General features: G+C 57.6%; 1 protein-coding gene across 1 annotated transcript in view; it reads left to right on the top strand.

The window, feature by feature from the left end:
* NUP188 (nucleoporin 188kDa) overlaps positions 1-20,872 on the top strand; it is a 30,263-nt gene extending 9,391 nt beyond the window's left edge. Inside the window, exons 10-44 of the mRNA XM_004677891.2 lie at positions 1,055-1,169; positions 2,306-2,506; positions 3,287-3,376; positions 4,070-4,135; positions 4,985-5,104; positions 5,599-5,725; positions 6,821-6,973; positions 7,118-7,244; positions 7,413-7,500; positions 7,587-7,663; positions 8,293-8,407; positions 9,387-9,507; positions 9,629-9,695; positions 9,924-10,052; positions 10,638-10,777; positions 11,208-11,314; positions 12,205-12,411; positions 12,512-12,681; positions 13,133-13,202; positions 13,592-13,659; positions 14,076-14,271; positions 15,729-15,806; positions 16,075-16,160; positions 16,357-16,502; positions 16,780-16,961; positions 17,437-17,637; positions 17,747-17,839; positions 18,166-18,324; positions 18,614-18,751; positions 19,150-19,224; positions 19,307-19,537; positions 19,636-19,767; positions 19,924-19,997; positions 20,092-20,221; positions 20,319-20,872. Of these exons, the coding sequence (XP_004677948.1) occupies positions 1,055-1,169; positions 2,306-2,506; positions 3,287-3,376; positions 4,070-4,135; positions 4,985-5,104; positions 5,599-5,725; positions 6,821-6,973; positions 7,118-7,244; positions 7,413-7,500; positions 7,587-7,663; positions 8,293-8,407; positions 9,387-9,507; positions 9,629-9,695; positions 9,924-10,052; positions 10,638-10,777; positions 11,208-11,314; positions 12,205-12,411; positions 12,512-12,681; positions 13,133-13,202; positions 13,592-13,659; positions 14,076-14,271; positions 15,729-15,806; positions 16,075-16,160; positions 16,357-16,502; positions 16,780-16,961; positions 17,437-17,637; positions 17,747-17,839; positions 18,166-18,324; positions 18,614-18,751; positions 19,150-19,224; positions 19,307-19,537; positions 19,636-19,767; positions 19,924-19,997; positions 20,092-20,221; positions 20,319-20,492 (4,453 nt within the window). The 3' untranslated portion in view covers positions 20,493-20,872. The remainder of the gene's footprint in view (positions 1-1,054; positions 1,170-2,305; positions 2,507-3,286; positions 3,377-4,069; positions 4,136-4,984; positions 5,105-5,598; positions 5,726-6,820; positions 6,974-7,117; positions 7,245-7,412; positions 7,501-7,586; positions 7,664-8,292; positions 8,408-9,386; positions 9,508-9,628; positions 9,696-9,923; positions 10,053-10,637; positions 10,778-11,207; positions 11,315-12,204; positions 12,412-12,511; positions 12,682-13,132; positions 13,203-13,591; positions 13,660-14,075; positions 14,272-15,728; positions 15,807-16,074; positions 16,161-16,356; positions 16,503-16,779; positions 16,962-17,436; positions 17,638-17,746; positions 17,840-18,165; positions 18,325-18,613; positions 18,752-19,149; positions 19,225-19,306; positions 19,538-19,635; positions 19,768-19,923; positions 19,998-20,091; positions 20,222-20,318) is intronic.
* The last annotated feature ends 108 nt before the right edge of the window (positions 20,873-20,980 follow it).

The raw sequence follows: 20,980 nt of genomic DNA, 5'->3' as shown, positions 1-20,980 counted from the left end.
GCACTGAGGGGGAACTGGACTCCTGGCTGTGTGCTTTCACATATTCTCCCCGTGTGTGCAGCAGATTTCTCTGAGTGTCCGTTTCCCTACACGTCCCAAACCCGCGTCTGTGGTGCCTCGTCATTCCCAAAGCGAATGGCTGCGGGTGTGTTAGTGATTCACCCGGTGGAGGGCATCTGTGGAGGACGGGTTCCGCCTTGCCCTGCACTGCCAGCTCGGGGTCTGTTCATCTGCCTGAACGGGATTAGTGGGGTGGAGAATAAATGATATAAATGGTTGTTTGCTATTAGGCGTGTTTGGTGCTTTATTTAGAAGTTTGGGATGTTTTAGTGACCAAGAGTATGCTGTAGGAACTTAGACTCTTATAGACTCTTATAGTAGCTGTTTTCCTCCAGCTACTTCAGACTCCACTCTTATATCCTGTGGAGACCCTGAAGAGACGTTCAGTAGCACTTACTGTACCGTGTCGTAGGCCAGTGATGGCCATGCCCGCGCTGACCATACACAGAGCTTTCTTGTCGTCATTCCCAAAACAATACAGCATAACAGCTCCTTGTGCTAGGAACGATGTGGTATCTGGAGATGAGTTCAGGTATATGAGAGGACGTAGACGTGTCGAGGTGAGTAGGTCACGCGCAAATGCCGGCTGTTTTAAGATCTAAGGGACTTGAGGATCCTTGGATTCTGGATCTGTCGGGGGCCTAGAATCAATCTCCTTCAGATACCAAGAGAGGACTGTTCCACAGTCTGGGGCCTGCTCCCTCTGTGGACAGAGCTGCTTGTGCAGAGACAGTCCCTCTGGGGCACATGGGTTGCTGGCTGCAGAAACCTCCAGCACCAGGTCTGTGTTTTGCTAGACGCAGGTGCGAGAGACTGGCGCATTCAGACGTGACCGTTCAAGTTGAGCTGCGCTTGCGAGTTTAAATATATACTGGGTTTAGAAGTGTTAGTGTGAATAAAGGGTGAAATAATTCATTGTCATTGCTTTGGTAAGGAAACCTTACCCTCCAGTGACATGAAGCGCTGTGCATAACCATGACCCCGTTTCCTCCAGCTACTTCAGTGCCCTCATCCTGGTGGAAGGGATGGACATTGAGTCCCTGCACAAGTGCGCTCTGGACGACAGGAGAGAACTGCATCAGTTTGCCCAGGACGGGCTTATTTGCCAGGTGACTCGGGAACAGTCTCTCTTCCTTATTCAGATGGTTTATAAGTCAGTGATATATTTTTAACTACTCAGTTCTGTTGCCACTTAGAATTTTCAGTGTTACTGAACGAAAAGGTCTACACTGTTGAGAAGTTAGTGCTGGACGAACTCTCCGTTGGGCTCCTCGGGAGAGTCTGAGGGTGCGGGCTGGGCCAGAGCCTTGGGGGGGTCTGCTCCTAGGGAGCCTCTGTAAGGCGAGGAAAAGGGAGCACTGTTGAGGCGGCAGGGCTGGAAAGGTTGAAAGGGGGCTGTGCAGACGCTGCCCCCAGACAGACTTCCCGCTGCGCCCATTCCTGGGACGCTGCCATCGGGGCGCCTGCGGCTCTTGCAGACAGACTGCCGGAGAGCAGAGAACTGCCACGCTGTGAGCAGTGGGAGACGGGGCTTTCACAGAACTTCAGGATTTATGTGCCAGAGTGGGAGAGAAGTTCAATGAGAATTTTATCCTGAAGTAACAGGTCCTGTCTTGTCCATGGCAAATGCTCAACCCCGCACAGTGGTCCCAGTTTTCCATCTGCACTGCCCAGACTGAGCGGCTGCCTGGGACACGTGTGGTTTGAGCAAGGGGAAGGAGGGCGTGAGTGCCAGGGGCGCCTCAGCAGGGCTCGGCCAGCAGGAAGCACCACTGCTGACTGCACGCCCCAGCGCCTTGGCCTCACATTTCATCTCGCCCGCCGGGCGTCCTCCTGTAGTCGGGGTGCCCTCCACCCCACCTGCTCGAAATGCCCTAGGCCTTCGTGTTCTCCCCCTTCCAAATCTGGACGATTGCAGAGTTAAGTTTGTGATTAAACACCCAAGCCAAAATAATAAGAAATGAGAAGCCAAGAAGGAGCAGGAAAATATTTTTAGTATTTCAATAATATTCCATAGTATTTAATGTTTTTTATCATCTTCTATTAAGACTACTTAGAATCAGAAGGAAACGTTTACGGGCAAAGGGGAAGAGTAACCGAGGGGCTGACTAGTGAGGGCTGGGAGAAGTGAAAGGCAAATGGCAGGGTGCGCCAGGAGGGCGTCTCGCCGCACGTGGTGAGGCGTCCAGGGCAGGGCTGAGGCTCTCTGTTTAATGACCCAGGGCTTGCCTTCTGTTTCCATTAGGATATGGACCGCTGGATGCTGACCTTCGGGGACATTCCACATCATGCCCCAGTGCTCTTGGCCTGGGCTCTTCTCCGTCACACCTTGAGTCCAGAAGAGACGAGCAGCGTTGTGCGGAAAATCGGCGGCACGGCCATCCAGCTGAACGTGTTTCAGTACTTGACCCGCCTGCTCCGCTCACTGGCCAGTGGGGGAAACGACGTGAGACTGGGGGCGTGGTGTTGAGCACGGGGTGGGGACGGCAGGCAGGAGTCAGGAGGAAGCGTGAGCCGAGGCCGCGGATGCTCGTGTCTCACCCTCAGCACTGGCCGCGCCAGACGGCGCTCTGTGCACGATCGCATTCCGTCTTCACAGCTGTTCTTTGTATTCAGGTTTACACGCTAGGAGATTTGGATTCGGGATCGTGCTGTGCTCCGAGGGATAACAGTTGCCACGGGTGGTGTTTGTCTTTAGGCCGGCCAGTGTAGTGTACTGCGCCAGCACTGACCGTCTCCTGGGAGAGAGCGTGGGCCTTGTTGACCGAGACCTCTTTGGGGGCCTTGCTCGTTCAGCCAGTAACAGGGCGAGTTAGGCATCCTCTGAGTCTCGTGTCGGACCTTGACTTCAGTGGCCCACTTAGCTTGTTCTGACACACTCAGGAAACCTCAGCCAGCGGCCCCACTGTTGTTGGCCCTGGTGGATTTATCTTGGGGACAGTTCAGGAAGCTACTGCTTCACCCCAACAGAGACTCTGGATCCTTGCTCTAGAACGAGTGGTGTCGTTCCCACAAAACTGAGTTTTGATTGTGGTTCTCTCTCAATTTTTAACTTGGATGTCATACTTGGGGTTCCTGCTCTTTCTTTTTCCCTTTGTCCTCCTGATTATGGTACTAAGTCAGATGCTCGGCGTCCCCTTGGTGCTGTTCCCTGAGACGGTCCCTGTGGGGTGGCGCTGGACCTGGGACAGTGGCGCTGAGAGTGACCCAGCTCCTTTCCCCACAGTGCACCACCAGCACGGCCTGCATGTGCGTCTACGGGCTGCTGTCGTTCGTCCTCACCTCCCTGGAGCTGCACACCCTGGGAGACCAGCAGGTCAGTCTGGCTGGAGGCCGTCACCCAGCTCACCCAGCCCTCCGGGCCGTCAGCACACACTCCGCGTAGCAGCCTGCGTATTTGGCTGTGTGTATATATTCTGAGTGGTTGATTAAGGTGACATTGGGTTACAGCACTAATTGTTTAGGGATATCAGTTCGTCACACTCTACTAATGTATGTTATCGACTGTGACTGGCTCTACCAGAACCCCAGGGCTCCTTTGCCTGAGAGCACTGGGCCCCTCTCCCCTTTACTGCCTGCTTCCCACATTTCATAATGGTACCTCAGTTCTCTAGCCAGATTGCAAGGGTCTGTTCCTTTGCTTTACTTCCTAACAGTCCACACACAAGTGACACCATGCAGTGTTTGTGTTTTGTTATTTTTTAAAGATTTATTTATTCATATAAGACCTGGGGTTGCGGGCCAGAGGTGCGGGAGGTGAGAGGATTCAGCAGAGACAGTGGGGAACTGAACTGGCAGATGGACTGAAACACACTGCTGAGGGGAGCAGTTAATCAAATTTGACGTTAATCAAATTTGCCTAGCATCATTATAACAGATAAAACATGTTACATATTATTTTTAAGATTCGGTTCTTTCTATGAAAATACTGTTTTTTACTTTAATGGAATATAGCAAATAGGCTGGGCTAACTAGGGAAATAAGCCATCTTTTCCCTCTCCCCCAACAGGATGTAATTGACACAGCATGTGAGGTCCTAGCAGACCCTTCACTTCCGGAACTATTCTGGGGAACAGTAAGTATGTTGAGTAGAATCATACTAGATATCCTCTGCGGCAAAGGAATATGTTAAGCATATATTATACTTATATGCTTATACTAATAGGTCTTACACTGATCATTCATGTGTTTTTTCTCATTTAATCTTCACACAAATTCCTGAAGTAGATAAGTTGCCACTGGCACTGTGGTGACGCAGAGGTGCAGTGACTGCCTAAGGCCGCACGCTGGGCAGACACGAGGTGAGGGTGCAGTCTGTGCTTTGGGTCGGCACGTGCTTAGCGGTGTGCGCTCCGTCTGCCACGTTGGGAGCCCAGCAGTGCTGTAGCTGGGGTGTGCTGTGTCTGACGTTGGCAGAAGATGATAACTGGATAGGGTGAAAATGTGGCTTTGGAAAGAAGTTTCTCACCAGTACTTAATCTTAGTGTTGGATCCAGCTGGTGAATGGATCTGTTTTCCCTTGTGCCTGACTGAACATCTGACCCTCTTTGTGAGGTTCCGTCCAGTGTTACGGAATCACAGAGTTCCTGGGAGAAGCTGGTATCGAAGAACATTTAGGCTGAGCAGCTGTTGCTCACATGTGGTAGCAAACAGCTGATGTGCTGAGTGGTTTTCACTTTAGCAGAAACCTGTCAGGCACAGGTGGTCAGTGCTGTCCTCTGGGGGACGGGCAGCTGGGCAGCAGCAGCAGACTCTTCAGATGCTGACTAAATCAGGTCTTGATAAGGCTTTTAGTGGAAATAGGAAAGTCTTAAATTATTAGGGAGGAATGAGGTCTGGTATAATTTTAGACTTATGAGTGCTGGGCAGTTGGAGATGTTAATTGTACCACATGAAGGTCATGTGCCTCTCTCCTTGCACACAGGAGCCGACCTCCGGTCTTGGGATCATTTTGGACAGTGTGTGTGGAATGTTCCCTCATCTCCTCTCCCCACTCCTGCAGTTGCTACGAGCCCTTGTGTCAGGGAAGTCTACCGCCAAAAAGGTGGGTGGTTTCACAGGTTGTCTAAGGAGAGTGGGAGGTGTGCTTTGGGCATTGAAAGGCCTCTGCCGTGACGGGAATCAGGCTGAAGCTGAATGAAAGATGCCACAGCTAGTGTGTACAATTAAATTAAGATCTTTATTAAGTGCCTGGTGGTTAATGTGGGAATGGGATGAACTGCAAAGCTCCCTAGTATGTGATTGGGGCAGAGAACAGTAGGGAGAGGAGCCAGGCCGTGAAGACCGACGGCATGGGCTTTGCTCCTTCAGCAGTGAAGGCCGCCCTTCTGCGGAGCGCCGTCTGGGGCTTGGGTGGGGTGATGGGTCTGAGCTGGTGCTATTGGATGCACCTGCGAAGGCAGCTTTCAGAAGAGCCCGGCAGGTTGGCAGGGCCTTGAGCACCTGCACGAAAGCCGGGCGGAGGGAGCAGCGGGTGAGTGGGCGTGGCACCCCAGCTCCACCCGCCGCGAACGCTGCGGGTTTTCTGCGTATTGGCAGGTGTACAGTTTCTTGGATAAGATGTCTTTCTACAATGAACTGTACAAGCACAAGCCGCAGGACGTGCTCTCCCATGAAGATGGAACTCTCTGGCGGAGACAGGCACCCAAACTCCTGTACCCTCTCGGTAAGAGAACGGCTGAGCTCCGGACACGCTCGCTCAGCAAGCACAGCACTTGCTGCCACTGCGTCCTGCCTGGTGCCTTTCAGAGAGCAAGGGGAGCGAGCACACAGGTGTTCTCACCGGTAGTCTCCCGGCCTGGGGCCGCAGGTGGAGGTGGAGAGCGGGCGCATGTCCTCGGCAGACTCCCGCTCTCAGCCAGCTGACTAGTGTGTGGGTGGCGCCTGTGCGTGTCCGTGACTGCAGAGCATTGGGGTGCCAGCACTTTCTTTCCTCTCGTGAAGGATGTTCAGTCTATGTAAATTTTTTTGCCATTACGAACAATGCTGCGTTGTAAGGTATTAAAAAGAGGCCCTTTTATGCTGGGATTTCTCCTTGAACGTGGAACCCCCAAAGTGGGATTGTTGGATAAAAGGGTATCTACAGTAGACGTTGTAAGTAGATGTCCACGGACAGGACATGAATAAGCAGAGTGATCCGCACACACCCCAGAGAGGGAGGGAGCAGGCCACCTGCTGCCAGGCTGAGCCTGGAAGGCCTGGAGCGCGGCCTAGCAGCCAGGGATGGGTCTCCCCTGGGGTGAGTGTGCAGAGGGGCGAGCCCTTCCTGCCGAAGGGTATAGTCTGAGGTTGACGTTCCAGCATTTAAGCACAATTTTGGAAAACTAAGTTATCAGTAAGTGTGCCTAGATAGTGCCAAATGAAGTCGTAGGGAGAAAGTTGCAGTTATTTCCTGTGGTGGCGTTTGAGCAACCCGTTTGACTTGGGAGCTTGTGTGTTCTCGGTGCTCAGCCCGCAGACACGTAGGAGTGTGCACCCCCCCTCACTGCGGCCCCCCAGCCTGCCAGGGAGCGGCCGTGCGCCCGGCTGGCCTTCCCGCAGCCATCCTTTGGATGGAAACCCACGTGCACCCCGCTGTTTCTCAGACACGTGGAGAGACTGAGCACCCAGAGGACCAGAGTTTGGGTTTTGCTTTTCATTGGGAAACTGCGGCCGTGTGAGAGCCAGGAACCTGCCTGCCTCTGTAGCTGAATGTCGCGTCTGCAACAAGAGTCATGAATCCCCTCGTCTTGGCGGACACTAGACCGTTTCTCTCCCTCAGGGGGTCAGACCAACCTTCGCATACCTCAGGGCACCGTGGGCCAAGTCATGCTGGACGACCGGGCGTACCTCGTGCGCTGGGAGTACTCCTACAGCAGCTGGACCCTCTTCACCTGCGAGATCGAAATGCTGCTGCATGTGGTTTCCACTGCAGGTGAGCTCAGTGGCGAGAGAAAATGGGCATGCGGCGGGGTGGACTGACAGCTCCAGATGCCACCGTGCGTTTGGCATCCTGCCTTGGACCCTTCTGAGAACTTAGTGTCCTTTTCCACGAGGTCGCAGCTTTCTGTCCCCACAGATGTGATTCAGCACTGCCAGCGGGTCAAGCCCATCATCGATCTGGTCCATAAGGTCATCAGTACAGACCTGTCCATAGCGGACTGCCTGCTGCCCGTCACGTCCCGCATCTACATGCTGCTGCAGCGGTGAGTGCGCACGCGGCCGGCTCGGGCTCGCCGTGCTCAGGGCCTGGGCGAGCCTGGCGAGGGCGCTCTGTTTCACACCCCTGCCTTGGGAAGAGAGCCCTCGGGGGCACTTGTGTGGGGCGCGGCTGTCACCCACGGTGCCGAGTTGAGGCCGAGTGTGTCAATCAGGTTAACAACAGTGATCTCCCCGCCTGTGGACGTCATTGCTTCTTGTGTCAACTGCTTGACGGTCCTGGCTGCCCGGAACCCAGCAAAGGTGAGGCGTTGTCTTCCTCCCAGGCAGAAAACGTTGCCCTGGGCGTGTACCTGAGGGCAGGTGACCACTCACTCGTCTCTTTCCAGGTCTGGACTGATCTTCGCCACACCGGCTTTTTACCATTTGTGGTCCACCAGGTCTCCAACCTGAGTCAGATGCTCAGGTGAGCTGGGGTGGGTGGTCTATTTCCAGGCGAACCGTAGACCTCTCAGTTCTAGGTTAGCTTCGTTTGTTCTAAAGAAGGTTCTCGGTGCCCCTTTGGCTGCCTGCCCCTTGCTTACTCGGCCCTGCGAGTGGCAGAGGAGGGTGCGGGAAAGAGCACTGGGACCCAGGCACAGAGGCTGCTGTTGCCCAGGCCCCGGGGATGGCCCTCGGTCACTCAGGTGGAGGTGGGGGAGGCATTCTCAGGAGCCATCGCCACTGTAGGCAGTGGGCGTCCGCCCTCCAACTAGCACGCCCACTGGCGAGGGTGCAGGGCTGCTCTCTGGTGTCAGTCCCTCAGCATGTTCCTTGTTTCCTGGGCCCCGCTGTCAGCAGGTTCAGCTTCCACCTGCGCTGTCCCCAGCTCGCTCTTGCTTAGACACAGGGTGATTTTCTGATGTGTGTTCGGTTTTTTTGTTTGTTTGTTTTTAAGCCCCTTGAGGTGGCACATCAGTGTTCTTATTTTCCCTGGGTATAACATTGCCCAGATTTAGCTAAAACCTTTGCAGAATTAACCACCTGGACAAGAATGCTCTGTGATTAGAGTTCCTTTCAACTGTGAAGTTGCCCCGTCACCCCCTGTCTCCCCAGTGCGGAGGGGATGAATGCCGGCGGGTACGGAAGCCTCCTGATGAGCAGTGAGCAGCCCCAGGGCGAGTACGGGGTCACCGTGGCCTTCCTGCGCTTGGTCACCACTCTCGTCAAGGTGGGTCCCGCAGGCGCCGCGTCTGAGCTGTTGCCTCCCCCGCTACTAACGTCATCTTGCCTTCAGCAGAGCGTTGTTCTGGGGTTGCTGCGGAGGGGTGTCTGCCGTGTTGGGGTCAGTGCATGTCTCTCTGCGTCAGTTCTCGGCCGGCCTGGTGAGCGCGGTGACCGCCCAGGCACTTTGACTGTGGCCCAGAGCAGCACACTCGTCCCATCATGGTGCACATGTCTCGCTGCGCCTGACCCCCGCTGGTTCCTGTAAGTGTGGTGCTTACTAGTGGCGTGCCTGCGAATGCTTCCCAGTGTGTTCATTTTGTAATTCGCCACAGAAACACAGCTCAGCTTGAAAGTTACTGCTGTGGCCTGGGTTTCAGAGGCGCTTCAGGTTGAGAGCTGCTAACTGCAAGTGAGGAACCTCTCAGAAGCCCTGTGCGAGGGCTGGCGAGGGTCTCTGCTGCGGAGTGGCTTAGAGCGCCCCGCGCGGAAGCACTCGGCATCCTTCCTCCTGGGGGTGGGCGTGTGCGTGGTGAGACGGACACGAGTGTGGAGCCTGGACGCGTTAGGAGCTGCGTTTTTGACTTAAGAGAGCTGATGTTGACAAGTCGCATTCGGGCCAAGTGTCAGAGCTCCTGCGGTTCCCGTGATGGGGTGGGGTCGGGGACAGCCAGGCCGGGACAGTGGGACTCCAGTCTCCAGTGTCCCTTAGTTCAGGGCCTCCCTTTCGCCGACATCTGGCGGTCATCCCTCCCCTTCCCAGATGTGCATTTTGTGACATTGTTGCTTTATTTTTTTAGTCCTTTATTCTAGAGAAACCCACAACCTGGACTCTGCAGTTTCAGTGTTCAGCTATTTCTTGTTTTTGCTGATGGCCAGGGTTTTTCTAGCGTTCCTTTGACTCTGGTTTTGGAGTTCAGTCTTCACTAACTACATAACGTTTCCTTAAAGGGCATGCAAGGCGCTCACCACGTGGTCTCTTGTAGGGGCAGCTTGGTAGTACCCAGAGCCAAGGCCTGGTGCCCTGTGTCATGTTCGTGCTGAAGGAGATGCTCCCCAGCTACCACAAGTGGCGCTACAACTCCCACGGCGTGAGGGAGCAGATTGGTGAGGAGAGGAGGGGCGGGGCAGGGAGGAGCGGAGGGATCCTGGCTTCCCAGGGAACTTTCCCTTTCCGGGGATGGGGGTCATCGCACAAGGGGGCATTCCTGTGTATTTCCCGTCCCAGGTTGCCTGATCCTGGAGCTGATTCATGCGATACTGAACCTGTGCCACGAGACGGACCTGCACAGCAGGTAGGAGGGGCTGGCTGGTGTACCCGAGGACACGGCTGCAGCTTGTTCCCCCGGGGAGCGCACCGTGGTGGAGCTGGGGCTCGGTACCCTTGAGTCCTCGTTTGCTTTCCGCTGGGCTGCTCATCCTTCCCACCTGCGTGGGGAGAAGAGCCGATGAAGTGGGGTAGGATTGTCTCCATTAGGTTCAGTTTGCTGCCTCCCTGACTCAGGACCGTGTCTGTGTCCTAGCCACGCTCCCAGCCTGCAGTCTCTCTGCATCTGCAGCCTGGCCTACACAGAAGCAGGGCAGACCGTCATCAACATCATGGGTGTCGGCGTGGACACCATCGACATGGTGATGGCTGCTCAGCCCCGGAGGTACATTGCCGTGCATCTTTGTTGTGCCTGTATGTTCCGAGGATGCTTGACTGATGGCAGTAGCTTTATTTTTAATTATTTTTTTAAGGTTCATTTATTTATTCATACAGAACTGGGGTATAGGCCAGAGATGCAGAGGCAGTGAGAGGACCCACCAGAGACGGAGTGGGGGGCGGAACAGGCAGAGGGAGGAAGTCCACTGCTGAGGGGAGCAGCGGGAAGACAGCAGAGGTCTGCTGCGCCCGGTGGGTCACCTCTGGGGTGGGGATCGAACTCGCACTGAAGCAGCTGCGGCCACCTTGCAGGGCTGCGTCCTAACCTGCTCCGCCACCAGGGAGGGCCTGGCAGTAGCTACTTAAGACAAGTCTGTTCTTCCTAGAACATAGCCTGTTAGACCCCAGGCGTCGTGTAGGCGGGCACTTAGCGAAGGGAGTGATTCCTCCTCCTCTCCCCTAGCTTGCGCTGGGGCCTCTAACAGAAGCTGTTGAGCTCTGGGATTATGGTTGGAATCTGATTCATGAGAGCACATAGGTCACAAGTGAGGTCACTTGTCTGAATCCACTTTGGTTTCCATTTGGCACGTAGCGATGGGGCAGAGGGCCAGGGACAGGGCCAGCTGCTGATCAGGACAGTGAAACTGGCCTTCTCCGTCACCAACAACGTTATCCGGCTAAAGCCTCCTTCCAACGTGGTGTCCCCCCTGGAGCAGGCTCTCACACAGCACGGTATGTATGTGTCTCAGCAGCGCACTTCTGTCCATTGTGCGTGCTTCTGCTGTCTTTAGCGGCCAGTAGAGTTTCTGCTTAACACCTTGAGGCAATTTGGCGTGGTCACCAGCTTTCATCCTGGACTTAGAAACAAGAGGACTGGGTCATACTGCTTTCTGCTTCCTAGTGCTGCAGAATGATAGTGTAGAACACATGTTCAAAGCCAGACTGGCTCGGTTCCAGTTTCAGCTCACACGAGCTGTATCCCCTCTGCTCTTAATGAAGTGGGGTGAGACATTTACCCCAAGTACTATCTGTCCCCTTGGCTACTGGTCGGTACGAGGCACTTGAGGTCACTTCACATGTGGGAGCCTTTCTGAACAGCAGCTTCTCTTCAGAGCTCGAGTCCAGCCTCCTTGGTGTCTGAACTGCCCCTGTGTGTCTTCAGGTGCCCACGGGAACAACCTGATCGCTGTTCTTGCCAAGTACATCTACCACAAACACGACCCTGCGCTGCCACGTCTTGCCATCCAGCTGCTGAAGCGCCTGGCCACGGTAGGGCTGCATCACCAGCCAGCCCGAGACCGGCTGTGCTGGCTGGCGTCCACTCGCACCTTCTCCCGGGGACACTGCTCGGACTGAGTCCTGAAGACGCTCATGCGTGCACACCCACAGATCGTATTTATGAGGGTTTTCTTTTTCCTGGTTACAGAAGATTTGTCCTCATTGTAAAGTATTTATTTCAATGTTACAGATAAGTGCAGCATAGAAAGATAGTTGGGGCACACTGGGATCCCCACGAGCCCATCCTGCCAGTGGGCTGACACGTGTTGCCCAGCTCGCTCCTTACTCGGGACGCATTGGAGTGGGGTTTGCTGTGAGCTTTCGCGCGCCACCGTGCAGGGCCCCGCTGCATGTGCTGTCCACGCTCTGGCCCGACGCCGCCCTCCCGTCTCCCCTGGGCGTGTGGGGTGCCCGCGTCTCGTTTTCCTGACGGCCTTCTCTTCTGAGCAGTGCTGCAGTGGCCACTTTTAGCCATAGGACGCTATAGACTTGCATTTACAGGTGTCCCTGACTATTTTAAGTATACTAGACATTTCCAGAGTTCCCTCCAGACTGTGCCCTTCACAGTCGTAACACCTTGCAGCCTCAGGTTCCAAAGGACTTCATCGGTTTTTTAATCTTCGCCAGTTTGCTAGGCAAATCGGCACAGCCTCATTTTTCACTTTGCATTTATGTAAGCACGAAGGAGGGTGGGGCCTCTGTTGAGGCGCATTACTGTTTCTCTTGTGAGCTGTGGCCTCCTGGGCTGTTGTCCCTTCAGACCCTTGATTGTAGGTCTGCCTGTTTCCCTTCCCGCCATTTTCTGCGAGCGCTCCAGCACGCTGCTGCAGAAGCCTGTGTGGTCTGCGAGTGGAGCGCTGAGCCGCGTCCCCTGCCGCCAGGTGGCTCCGATGTCCGTGTACGCGTGCCTGGGCAGCGACGCCGCCGCCATCCGCGACGCCTTCCTGACCCGCCTGCAGAGCAAGATCGAGGACATGCGCATCAAAGTCATGATTCTGGAATTCCTCACGGTCGCCGTGGAGACGCAGCCGGGCCTCATTGAACTGTTTCTGAATCTGGAGGTGAAGGACGGCAGCGACGGCTCCAAGGTGAGCGCGCCCGGGACCCGCGGGGTGCTGGCTCCCCACGGGGTGCGCGGGGTCCTGGGGGCGGGGCGGCAGCACTGTGGGACTCTGCCTGCTCTCACAGGAGTTCAGCCTCGGCGTGTGGAGCTGTCTCCACGTTGTGCTGGAGCTGATCGATTCCCAGCAGCAGGACCGCTACTGGTGCCCGCCTCTGCTGCATCGCGCGGCCATCGCCTTCCTGCACGCCCTGTGGCAGGACCGTCGGGACAGTGCCATGCTGGTCCTCCGAACCAAGTGAGCCTGGCAGTGGGAACCGTGTCTGACACCTCCGGTGTCAGAGGTGTGTCGCGACAGCTCGGGATGCGCACAGGAGGCCCACGCGCTCTCGCCAGTGCTGCTGAGGGCTGTGCCCCACGCATCCCGCCACCTCTGCAAGCCCTCCACACCCACTGTCCCGCAAGGGTAGCTTGCTTCAGCCACTGGGTTGAGGAGACCCCCTGTCCGCACAAACAGAAGGAACCCTGAAACGGCACATGGACATCTGTCCTCTTTTCCCCTCTCCCCTCTGGGGCTTTGGAAATACAAAGCGGGATGAATCACGAGGATTTTATTAGTCAGCTTTATTACGGGTTTAGAGGAGAAAAAGCTCCTCTGGCAGTAGTCAGTCGAGGCGAGGAGAGACTCACTCAGGGAGGGGGCAAAGTGTGTGAGAGAAAGTGATTTCCAGTGTGAATTTTATTTTTAGACCCAAGTTTTGGGAGAACTTAACCAGTCCACTGTTCGGAACCCTTTCTCCTCCTTCAGAAACATCTGAGGTAAGCTTGGGGGTGGAGGGTGTCGCACCTTCAGCCCGTGGGGGTGTGACTAGGAGTGAGAGACTGAGGGGTGGAAAGTGATACCTTCCCTGATTCATCCGCTAGGAGGTTTTCTCTAGAAGCCTCTTTGTCAGACACCTGCTCGTCCCCCCACTTGCCGTCTTCTCTGGGAAGGAGCGGCATGCCCCGCCCTCTCGATGGCCCGACTTCTCCATTCTTGGAGATTCTGTGGATCTGGCGCTTCTGCTTTTGCAAGTCAGATGACTTTCCCGCCCGACAGGCAGTGTGCTTTCCTGTCTCCCTGTCTTGGCTGCCTGTCCTGCTGCAGTGTGGAGGAGCAGGGAAGAGGGCTCCTCGTGACGGCTGACCACTCTGCTCTCCCTCCACAGCCCAGCATCCTGGAAACCTGTGCCCTAATCATGAAGATAATTTGCTTGGAGATATACTATGTAGTTAAGTGAGTCCTTTCCCCTTCTGAGGTTTGAATTAAAGGCTGGGGCGGGGAGGACCGTGGCGGCCTATCACTGGGCGCATGCCGTGTGAGCCAGGCAGAGGTGAGAGCTGGTTCAGGGCCCTTTGCGGGGGCTGTGTCCCTGGCCACTCCGCTGATGGCATTTATGATTGTCAGAAAGTTATGGTGACGCAAACTCCATGTGCTCAGGATTTTATGGAGGAGGAATCCTGGAAAAGGCCTCACCTAGCCCATTATGTTGAGCGAGAAGTAGGAGCCCCACACATGGAGGTGATCCTGGAGCGTCTGCCTTTAAGCCCATGTGAGGTTGCTTTCTCTGCCTCAGCAAGGGTCTGCGCCCATTACCTGGCCACCTGCTTTCAAAACCTAACTGTAGGTTTTGTTTCTTTTGGACACCCTAGGGGCTCGTTGGACCAGTCACTGAAAGACACGCTCAAGAAGTTTTCCAGCGAGAAGCGCTTTGCCTACTGGTCAGGGTATGTCAAGTCCTTGGCGGTTCACATGGCCGACACAGAGGGCAGCAGCTGCACCCCCCTGCTAGAGTACCAGATGCTGGTCTCTGCCTGGAGGATGCTCCTCATCATCGCCACCAGCCACGTAAGCACCTTGCTCTCTGGTATCTTAGCAACAGCCTGCCGTCCGCCTGCAGAGCTGGCCCCTTGGGGCTCCATGCATGAAGACTGATCCAGGCTTTTCCCCGGGGCACTAACCTGGAACAGGTTTTGGGGCTAACAGCAGGGGTACTTGAGGGTGTCGGTTCCAAGAGACCAGTACGAAAAGTCATCGTAAGCCCTCCGGCCATCCCTAAAGCCTCCCGTAGCCCTCCTTGCTCCTGTGGCTAGGCCCTAGGCCCCCGCCCTGCCCCTCCCCGGCGCCTGTGGCATTGCCAGCTCGTGCTGGGTGCCCTGTGGACACTGGGGAGATATTTGGTGACAAGCCAGGCAGCTGTAACAGCTGCAACAGCCCTGTTTCAGGAAGGCATTTTGTTTCTGTTGGTTCTAGAAACTGCATTTCCTGGCTTGAGAAAGTGAGCAGAGGCCTTGTCTCTGCCCTGCGTGTCTCCCGAGAGTCGCAGCTGTTTTTAGACATGCTGTGTTTGGGCAAGACTGCCTGTGTGCACGGTTTGGCACTGCTGTGCTGGTGTGGGGCTTTTCTTCCTGGGAATCTGGTTCAGGATCTTGACGTCGTTACTGACTGCAGTGTGATAAGTAGGCCTCGTGCCCCCTCACAGGGCGGGGAGGCTCCGCTCTGGTGCCAGAATGCCTGTGCGCCGCAGCGTGGAGCATCGCTGGGACACGGTGCGTTGCATTCGAGACTGTAGCCCCACCACTGGCCTGGCCACTGGACACTGGCTGAGTCCACCAGTGTCTCCTGTCGTGTGGGCCCCAGCAAGGCATCAGTTCTTGAACTGTAGCTCTGAAAATCTCACCATCCCTTTTCCCCCCGGAAACCAGTCTGGTTAAACCCAGGATATTGATATCATTGTGTGGATATGAATGAAAAGCTTAACACGTGCTGGCCTCAGGGACATAGCAGCGACAAGGCAGGTAGTTTCTGACCTCGTGAGGCAGGCAGGTGGCAAACACATTGTCACACATTTTGAGGCTGCGCCCATTCACTGGAGATAACTCGGGATGTGATGGTAGAGAAGGCCCTTGTCCAGGGGAAGCCGTGAGGAGGTGATATCCTAGCAGATTGGACTGTGAAGAGGCCTGGTAGGTGGACAGACTGAGCAGAGGGAGTCACAGAGCAAAGATCAGAAGTGGGAAAGAGCCTGGCGTATTCGGGGAAGGGGCCTGTACTCCCGAAAGCGACCCAGCACAGGCGGGGTGAACCGACCCAGTGGCCTCCCAGGTCTCAGGAGGAGAGGAATCTGGGCTTGAACCTAACCGTATCTAAGGGTGGACAGCAGAACCCCAAGGCCCGTGAGGCCCATTTAAATCTGGAGACCATGACATACCAACTGTTCATTATCAGCAAGAGGACCCCATGTTTTCTGGCTGCCAAAATCAGAGCACTTTCCCTGTTTACGTCATTTTCCTGTTCCTTCACAGGCAGAGATAACGCACTTGACCGACTCTGCAGTGCGTCACCAGCTCTTTGTCGATGTGCTCGATGGGACCAAAGCGTTAGTAAGTGTGTCTGGGAGGTTTCATGCCCCAGGGTGCAAGTCTCCAGGTCATGTGGCTTTGTGAGTCTCTCAGGTGGTCAAGTCAAGGCCCCTTTGGCCGGGAGGTTTAATCTGCAGTGGGGAGACAGGCGGCTGCTGCCAGGCCAGTTCCTGGTCTCTCTGGGGGTCCTCGCCCCCTGGGGCCTGCCCGTGTGTGCACTGAAAGGTGCCCTGTGACTGGAGATCAGATTTCCCTGCTGGGCCAGCTCATGGGTGTGGTTTCCCCTCAGCTCGTGGTCCCCGGCTCGGTGAACTGTCTGCGCCTTGGCTCCATGATGTGCACGCTGCTGCTTATCCTCCTCCGACAGTGGAAGCGGTGAGCCCTGGGGTGGCTGCTGGGCCCCGTCCCTGACCCTTTGCCTTCCCAGAGGGGAGAAAGTGGTTAAGAGTGGGTCAGCTCCCCGCCCCCTGTAGGCAGCAGGGCTGACTGCAAATGCAGGATGTGAAGCAGGGTTCCTGCGAGCATCCTGAGATTCAGAGCAGGCCTCCCGCCCCGGCCCTTATTCTCTCAGAGAGTTGGGGCCTGTGGACGAAGTCCTTGGACCCTTGACGGAGATCCTGGAGGGAGTCCTGCAGGCTGACCAGCACCTCATGGAGAAGACCAAGGCCAAGGTGTTCTCGGCGTTCATCACAGTGCTGCAGATGAAGGAGATGAGAGGTGAGAGCCAGGGGCGTGGACAGTGGCGACCCCCTGCTCTGGCCGCTCACCTAGACAGGACTTCTGCCCACTCAGAGCTAGACCTCCTCCTGCGAGGTGTGAGTTTTGGCTTAGAAAGTCTTGAAGAGAACTCCTCCCCCACCTGCCTGCCTCTTGCCATGGAGAGTCACTCCCTCCTGTCTCCTGTCAACTTCTCACCTCGTGCCTGGGTGGGAAATCATGGCGGGCGGTGGCGGGCAGCACATGGGCCTGGCCACGAGCCCTGTCTGCTTTGCAGTGAGCGACATCCCCCAGTACTCCCAGCTCGTGCTGAACGTCTGCGAGACCCTCCAGGAGGAGGTGATTGCACTCTTTGACCAGACCCGCCATAGCCTGGCGTCAGGCAGCGCTCCGGAGGACAAGGACAGCATGGACACTGATGACTGCTCAAGGCCTCGGCAGAAGGACCAGCGAGATGGGGTGAGGGTGCACCCCGGGGAGCTGCTCTGTGCCGGGCCCTGGGGCTGGTGAGCAAACAGGACAGAATCACCGACGCGTGGAGTGCACAGCCTTCTGGGAGAGCCTGACTCAGGCAGTGCAGATCGGCGTGGGGATCTTGTGGCGTGCAGCGCAGTGCGGGGAGAGGACGTACAGCCCGGGGTTCCCTCACCTACCCGGGGCCTCAGAGTGACTGGGAGCATTGGTAGGGTCAGGCAGGGCACAGCGGGTGGGAGGGGTGAGCGTCACCCGGTACCCCGAGAAGGAACGTGTGAGCGGAAGTGCCAGGAGGCAGCTTGGGTCTTGGCTCTGGTTCTCCTGTGACAGGGAACCGTGTAAGGCTTTCAGCGGGGGAGACCGTGGCTGGGTTTTTCTAAAAGGTAACTGGGCGCAGCATGTGCGTGGGCCTGGCCCCCACTCTTCCTTTTTGCCCGCATTTGTCCCTGGGCCCCAGCAGGTGTGTGTCCTGGGTCTCCATCTGGCCAAGGAGCTGTGCGAGGTAGACGAGGACGGTGACTCGTGGCTGCAGGTGACCCGCAGGCTCCCCATCCTGCCGACCCTCCTCACCACCCTGGAGGTGAGCCTTCGCATGCGGCAGAACCTGCACTTCACCGAGGCCTCGCTGCACCTGCTCCTCACCCTTGCTCGCACTCAGCAGGTAGGAGGCCGGGGGGGCCTGTGTCCCCCTCCACCTTCACTATCGGGGGAGCTGCTGGGCGGGGTGGCCGCCGGCTGGTTCCCTCTCCTTCCACACCTTTGCCTCCCAGGGAGCCGCAGCCGTGGCGGGAGCCGGTATCACCCAGAGCATTTGTCTGCCCCTGCTCAGCGTGTACCAGCTCAGCACCAACGGCGCGGTGCAGGTGAGCGCCAGGCCCCGCGCTGGCCAGCCCGCGGTTCCAGCGGTGCCCACTCCCACCCCTTAGCTTCCGCTTGCTCAGGAAGAAGTGGCTTAAGGGCCTTGTCTGAGACCCATGGTACAGAATCCTCCCCACCCCCACGCTGACCCCAGAAAGACAAGCTCAGCAGACTAGTGACGGTGGCCTGGACTACAGCGCAGCCTCGCCCTCTCTGGGCAGCGGCTGTCCCCTTCCGATGTTCGCTGAGCAGCCAGACGGCCGTAGCTGCTGTCCCTGTCGCCCGGCCGCCATGGTGCCCCGTCCTGAGCCTGTCTACTGTTGTGTCTTAGACACCTAGTGCCTCTCGGAAGTCCCTGGATGCCCCCTCCTGGCCAGGGGTCTACCGCCTGTCCATGTCTCTGATGGAGCGGCTCCTCAAGACTCTGCGTTACAACTTCCTGACTGAGGCCCTGGACTTTGTGGGGGTTCACCAGGAGCGGACCTTACAGGTGGGCTGCCCGGACGGCGGGTGGCACGTGGGAGGACAGAGGGCCCCAGCCATTCTGCGCTTGAGGCTTGGTAGTGAGGGTTGCCCCTACGCCAGAGGCACCTAAGGGCGACTTGGCAGCCGAGCGCCCTGCCCTGCAAGGGAGGGGTGGTTGGGCCCAGCAGGGGACCCTCTTCTCAGGCCGCCAGGCCGCCCCTTCTGCGGCTTGCTTACAGTGGTTGCGGGCCCGGGACCTATTCTCCCAGGGGAAGGCAGACTCGAGTCGCCGTCCTTCTTGTGTCTCCCTGCAGTGCCTCAGCGCGGTGAGGACAGTGCAGAGCCTGGCCTGCCTGGAGGAGGCGGACCACACGGTGGGCTTCCTCCTGCAGCTGTCCAACTTCAGGAAGGAGTGGCACTTCCACCTGCCGCAGCTCCTGCGGGACGTCCAGGTGCGGCCCTGCCCGTGGCTGGGCCCGTTCTGTGCACGGGCTTTCTCGGGCTGCTCGGGGTCGGTTTCCTTCCAGTGGTGGGCAGTGGTGGGGTAAGAACTTGGGGTCTGGCAGACCTGGGTCACAGCCTGGGAAGTGGAGGTGCCGGCTCTGAGTCATACAGGCACCTCGCCATGTGGCCTTGGCCAAGTCCCTCTCCCCAGCCTTTTCCTGCTGTAGAATGGGCAGTGGCCCCATTTCCTCAGCACCTCACACTGCCCCAAGCATGCCGCTGGGTCCTGAGGCAGCCCTGGCACCTGTGGTCTGGGGTTTGCCCTGGAGGGCGTGTTGGAGCGCTCAGTGAGGAGAGACGGGGAGCCGCGCTTGGCTACCAGTCAGCCCTCTGCTCGCCACTTCAGGTGAACCTGGGCTACCTGTGCCAGGCCTGCACCTCCCTCCTGCACAGCCGCAAAATGCTGCAGCACTACTTGCAGGTAGGCGCCCCTCTCCGCACTGCCCCCAGGCCTCACCCCTGGGTTCCCTCGCTCTTACCTTCACTTCCATTCTCCCTCCCAGAACAAAAATGGGGATGGCATCCCCTCAACTGTCGCCCCCCGAGTTCAGCGGCCACCCGCAGCTGCCCCTGCTGCCCCCTCCACTTCCTCCAAGCAGCCCGCTGCCGACACAGAGGCCGCAGAGCAGAGGGCCCTGCACGCGGTCCAGTACGGCCTTCTCAAGATCCTCAGCAGGACCCTGGCGGCCCTGCGCCACTTCACCCCGGACGTCTGCCAGATCCTGCTGGATCAGGTACCTGCCTCCGGGCCCTGTGCCTCGAGCCTCAGAAACCGAGCCGTGCTCCATCCTGGAGTCCGGCTGGGCCCTGGATCGCTCGTCTTGCCTTGCAGTCCCTGGACCTTGCCGAGTACAACTTCCTGTTTGCCCTGAGCTTTACCACTCCCACCTTTGACTCCGAAGTGGCCCCCTCCTTTGGGACCCTTCTGGCCACAGTGAACGTGGCCCTGAACATGCTTGGAGAGGTAAGTTGGGTGTTGTTGTCAGGAGCTGACCCCAGCCTTCTGCCCACACCCTGGGGCTGGAACGAGGCTGTGCCGGGCCCGCCTTGATGCAGGGGAGAACCAGACCGCTCAGCATGCGGACCGGCTTGTCTTGTTACCCCCTTCCCCCCCCTCTAGCTGGACAAGAAAAAGGAGCCTCTCACCCAGGCTGTGGGGCTCAGCACACAGGCAGAAGGGACCAGAACACTGAAGTAAGAACGCCCCCTGGGCCGTTCGGGGGGGGCAGTCACAGGCCGCCCGTGGTTCCCAGCAGCCCTCACAGCGCCCGGCCCTGCCCCTCTCCAGGTCTCTCCTGATGTTCACCATGGAGAACTGCTTCTACCTGCTCATCTCCCAGGCGATGCGCTACCTGAGGGACCCGGCCGTGCACCCCCGGGACAAGCAGCGCATGAAGCAGGAGCTCAGCTCGGAGCTGGTAGGGTGGACCCAGGGCCCCGACTTGGGGCAGGGCGGCGGGGAAGAACCCTGGGGTCCTGTGGACACAGCCTCCACAGCTGCCTCTTCTCTTGCAGAGCACGCTGCTCTCCAGCCTCTCGCGCTACTTCCGCCGGGGAGCGCCCAGCTCCCCTGCCGCGGGCGTCCTCCCCTCGCCGCAGGGCAAGTCCTCCCTGTCCAAGGCCAGCCCCGAGAGCCAGGAGCCTCTGATCCAGCTGGTGCAGGCCTTTGTGCGTCACGTGCAGAGATAGGGCAGGGGCTGCCGCCCGCCGCCCTCCACCAGCCTGTGCAGCAGCCCCGGGCAGTGGGGGTGCTGCTGGCCTGCACCCCACCCGGGACGAGAGCACTCTCCCGTGTAGCGTGACTCCGACCGCCGCCCACTGGCGTTATTTTTGTAATAGATCAAGAGGTCAGCAGCAGGGCCGGGCAGGCTGGCTGCACGCATGTGCTTAGGGTGCCCCGAGAGGGGCCTGCTGCCTTCAGCCCCCCCAGGCTTGATTGGCCTGGGCGTGGGGAGCCAGCGTCACGTCCGGGGCAGGAGTCTTGCACGGGTTTGAAACTGTTTTCCATGCTCTGTTCTTGCAGTTTTTTGGTAATACTGTGGTCTATTTATACAAATATTAAAGTACCGTTTATAGATGGCCGTGTGCTAAGTTCAGGGCCTAGAGCACGGGCATCCTCAGCCAGGGCCCGGGCGGAACTGAGGTCTGGAGGCGGCCTGATGTGGACCGCTGGTGCC

Source organism: Condylura cristata, unplaced genomic scaffold, assembly GCF_000260355.1.
Source record: "Condylura cristata isolate star-nosed mole 26May11 unplaced genomic scaffold, ConCri1.0 scaffold00006, whole genome shotgun sequence".
Classification (NCBI taxonomy): Eukaryota; Metazoa; Chordata; class Mammalia; order Eulipotyphla; family Talpidae; genus Condylura; species Condylura cristata.
This window is presented reverse-complemented; position numbering and strand designations above follow the sequence as displayed.